This window comes from Ziziphus jujuba, chromosome 10, assembly GCF_031755915.1.
Source record: "Ziziphus jujuba cultivar Dongzao chromosome 10, ASM3175591v1".
NCBI lineage: Eukaryota > Viridiplantae > Streptophyta > Magnoliopsida > Rosales > Rhamnaceae > Ziziphus > Ziziphus jujuba.
The window spans coordinates 11245705-11249084 of NC_083388.1; the positions used below are offsets into that span (position 1 = coordinate 11245705).

Sequence of the window (3380 nt, forward strand, 5' to 3'; positions counted from 1 at the left end):
AATTAGACCAAAATGCAATGAATTGATAAAAATTTAAATTGCAACATTTTAAATTTGAAGATTGAAATTGCAATTCTCCCAAACTAGAAAGTACTAAATTAACTAAAATTGAAACTAAAGTTTGGTTTTCTCAATCAATTTGAAGGCGTTGAAACACAGTGCAGTACTTGCAGCTTAGTTTAGTTAAGTTCTTTTCTTCCCCACTAAAAAATTACGCAAGTTGCATATATAAATTCCAAGGCCAACAGACATAAAACCAAATCCCTCATTATTAAATGGTTTCATAGGAGATTCAAAATGTAGACAGATTCTGTCTGCATAAAACAACAAAAGCAAACCTACAAACATATATCATATCATGCTTCAAACAAGATCAGGACTGCCTAGACCAATACCCACCCCCAAAAAAAAAAAAAAAAACCCTTTGTTTTATAAATAAACACTTTGTCCACCACTTAACTTTCATCAATCTTAAGTGAAAAACTTGAAAGTTTCTACCAGTTTCACCAATCCATGAAAATATCCAAGTTTTTAGCTTCTCTTTTTCTTCAAACTTCCATCATTATCCTCTTAGTAGTTTCACCAATCCAAGTAGCCCCAGCAAACTCAAAGCTCTTTAGGGAATACATAGGAGCTGAAGGCAAGGATGTTACATTCTCAGAAGTACCCATTGATTCCAAACTGGACCAATTTCACTTTATTCTCTCCTTTGCCATTGACTACACAACATCAACTTCACCTCCTTCTCCAACCAATGGAAATTTCAGTGCCTTTTGGGATACCCAAAACCTCACTCCTTCTCGTGTTTCCGCCATCAAGTCCCAAAAACCAAATGTCAAAGTGGCTTTGAGTCTTGCAGGTGATACCGTAAATGGAGAAAAAGTATTTTTCAGTCCCAAATCGATAAGTTCTTGGGTTGGAAATGCCATTTTATCAATAACTCGATTGGTGAACGAATATCACCTTGATGGAATTGACATAGACTATGAACACTTCCATGCTGATCCTAACACATTTGCTGAATGTATTGGACAGCTTTTGATCATCCTCAAACGACAGAAGGTTGTATCATTTGCGTCGATAGCACCGTACGATGATGGCACGGTTCAAGCCCATTACTTGGCTTTGTGGAGGAAGTATGGGCATGTAATAGACTATGTGAACTTCCAGTTCTATGCCTATGATAAGGGAACAACGATATCTCAGTTCATAGGGCATTTTGAGACTCAAAGGTCTAATTACAAAGGTTGCAAGCTTCTAGTGAGCTTTGGAACCGATGAGAGTGGGGGTTTGAAACCTGAAAATGGCTTTTTTCAGGCTTGTGCTAGGCTTAAACAGCAAGGGAAACTTGATGGAATTTTCATTTGGTCTGCAGATGATTCGAAGAAAGATAATTTTCGTTTCGAGAAGCAATCACAGAGCTTCTTGGTTAGCTGATAGTCATTTTTGTATTTCTGATTTTTAGTTTCTTCTTGATGACGTTGAAGACTGTAATGGCTACTGTGTGTGATTTCATTTGTCTTTAAGCTTTGGGTGTCGGATTATGTTGAAGCAAGAAAAAATTACATAGTTGCTATATATATATATATATATATATACACACTAGGTGTGGCCGCGTGCCATGCGCACGTGATTTAATATGTAATTTTGACATCTAATAGTTGACTTTTTGTTTGGAATATTTCTAATTAAAATGATTTTATGATTACTATGGCATAATAATTTAAAAAGCGTCTATCTATTAATCATCTTTCCAATTTTATATTAATAGGAATAAAGAAGTCTTTTGAATAGAACAATCATGTAAAGCATTTCATAAAAGGTGATTTTTTTTTTTTTATAGAAAATAGGATATTCCTTTACTAAGGAAAAAATTAAATGAGAAGTGAAAACACAAAGTATTTGCATTATAAATGAGATATCTAAGCACCATTGATGTTTTTCTAAGATAATTGCAAGATTTAATGAAAAAACAGGTAATATCTAAACTATTTTCTATTACATCTTGCATTTTATAAAATATTAATATTAGTGCTACTATTGTAGGATAGTAAAAACAAAGTATTTTGTAATAGTTTACAAAAAGTTACAATTGTTTATCATCCCAATATTGATGAAAAGAATGTTCCATGGTGACTAATTAAGCATTCTTTCTTTGTCCTTAGACTCAGCAAACTTTCTTTCGCTGCTCATCATACAATGAGAGAGAACTTTGTAGTTCTGTGTGATCTTTTTTTAGCATCGTTTAGTTGTGAAAGGTCTACACTACTTGCCATTTTTGCCTCGCTTCCAAGATCTCATCATCGTTGTTAACTTTATCAAATATTACTGAATATGATTGTTTTAATTCCAAACATAACGGATTCTAAAGTTGTAAAATACGTGCATTAATACATTTAATAAAAATCGATATAATTTTATAGTTTTAAAATAGAAAATCTCCATGTATTGAGTTATTTTTGTTAATTAGATATGGCACAAAATCCTTCTTTTTATCACATGGTATATATAGTCCTACGATCCACTCAATATAATATTTCTAGCAATTAACAATTAATATTGCCTTTCTAGGTACATACTTATTTTATTTTATTATATGTTTCATTTATTTTTAGTTTGAATTAAAAATATAGCTAATAAATTCTAAGTAAATAAGTTTTAAATTCTAACTTATTTAATTAAAATTGTCAACATTATAAGTTTCAATGTGATAATTTCTAGCAATGATATATTGAATAATAGTCTATTATTCAAGAGCTTTTTATCTTTTATATTTTGTTTATTTTTAGAAATTTTCATTTTTTTTCTCTTAGAAAATAAATTCATATTTACATAAATTTTTATTAAGAATTTATTAAAGCAACTATTACTTGCATTTATGCATTTTATAAAATAATAAACCTTGGTTAATTTTTTGAAAATATTATCCACGGTAAACGATGAACTTGTTATCAAATGATCTAAACCAATGGTAATTGTGATGTTTGCTATACAATGACGGATACTTTGATTTAGTTCTTGAAACATGTTTGTATCATCGATTTGGATTGGCTTAGGATAGGATATAGATTCATAGTGCATGTTTGATGCCCTGTGCTAACTCTCCTTGTATTGTATTACTGGTGCAATCTGATGTTTGGAGGTAAAAGAACATGCCCCAATTTGTACTAAATTTTGTGGACCCCACCTTTTAGACATCTCAAGCCGCACTATATAAACCCAAGAGAAGGTTAGGTTTAACTTGCACCCAAGGAAGAAAATATCGACGAAATTACCGAAATATCGCCAAAATTATCAGGTGTTGCCATCCATCAATTTCGATAGAAGGGGGAAGAAATTTCCATCGGCCGTGTTGTGGAAACATCACAGGTGTCCTGTAA

At 31.7% G+C, this 3380-nt stretch overlaps 1 protein-coding gene across 1 annotated transcript; it reads left to right on the forward strand.

The window, feature by feature from the left end:
• Positions 1–454: 454 nt before the first annotated feature.
• Positions 455–1682, forward strand: LOC107411157 (chitinase 2). The gene has a single exon (XM_016018690.4). It carries the CDS (start codon positions 514–516, stop codon positions 1435–1437), a length of 924 nt encoding a protein of 307 aa, XP_015874176.3. The 5' UTR covers positions 455–513; the 3' UTR covers positions 1438–1682.
• The last annotated feature ends 1698 nt before the right edge of the window (positions 1683–3380 follow it).

Bases quoted from the DNA above. Each gene is read 5' to 3' on its own strand.
- LOC107411157 (XM_016018690.4), top strand. From the start codon at position 514: ATGAAAATATCCAAGTTTTTAGCTTCTCTTTTTCTTCAAACTTCCATC.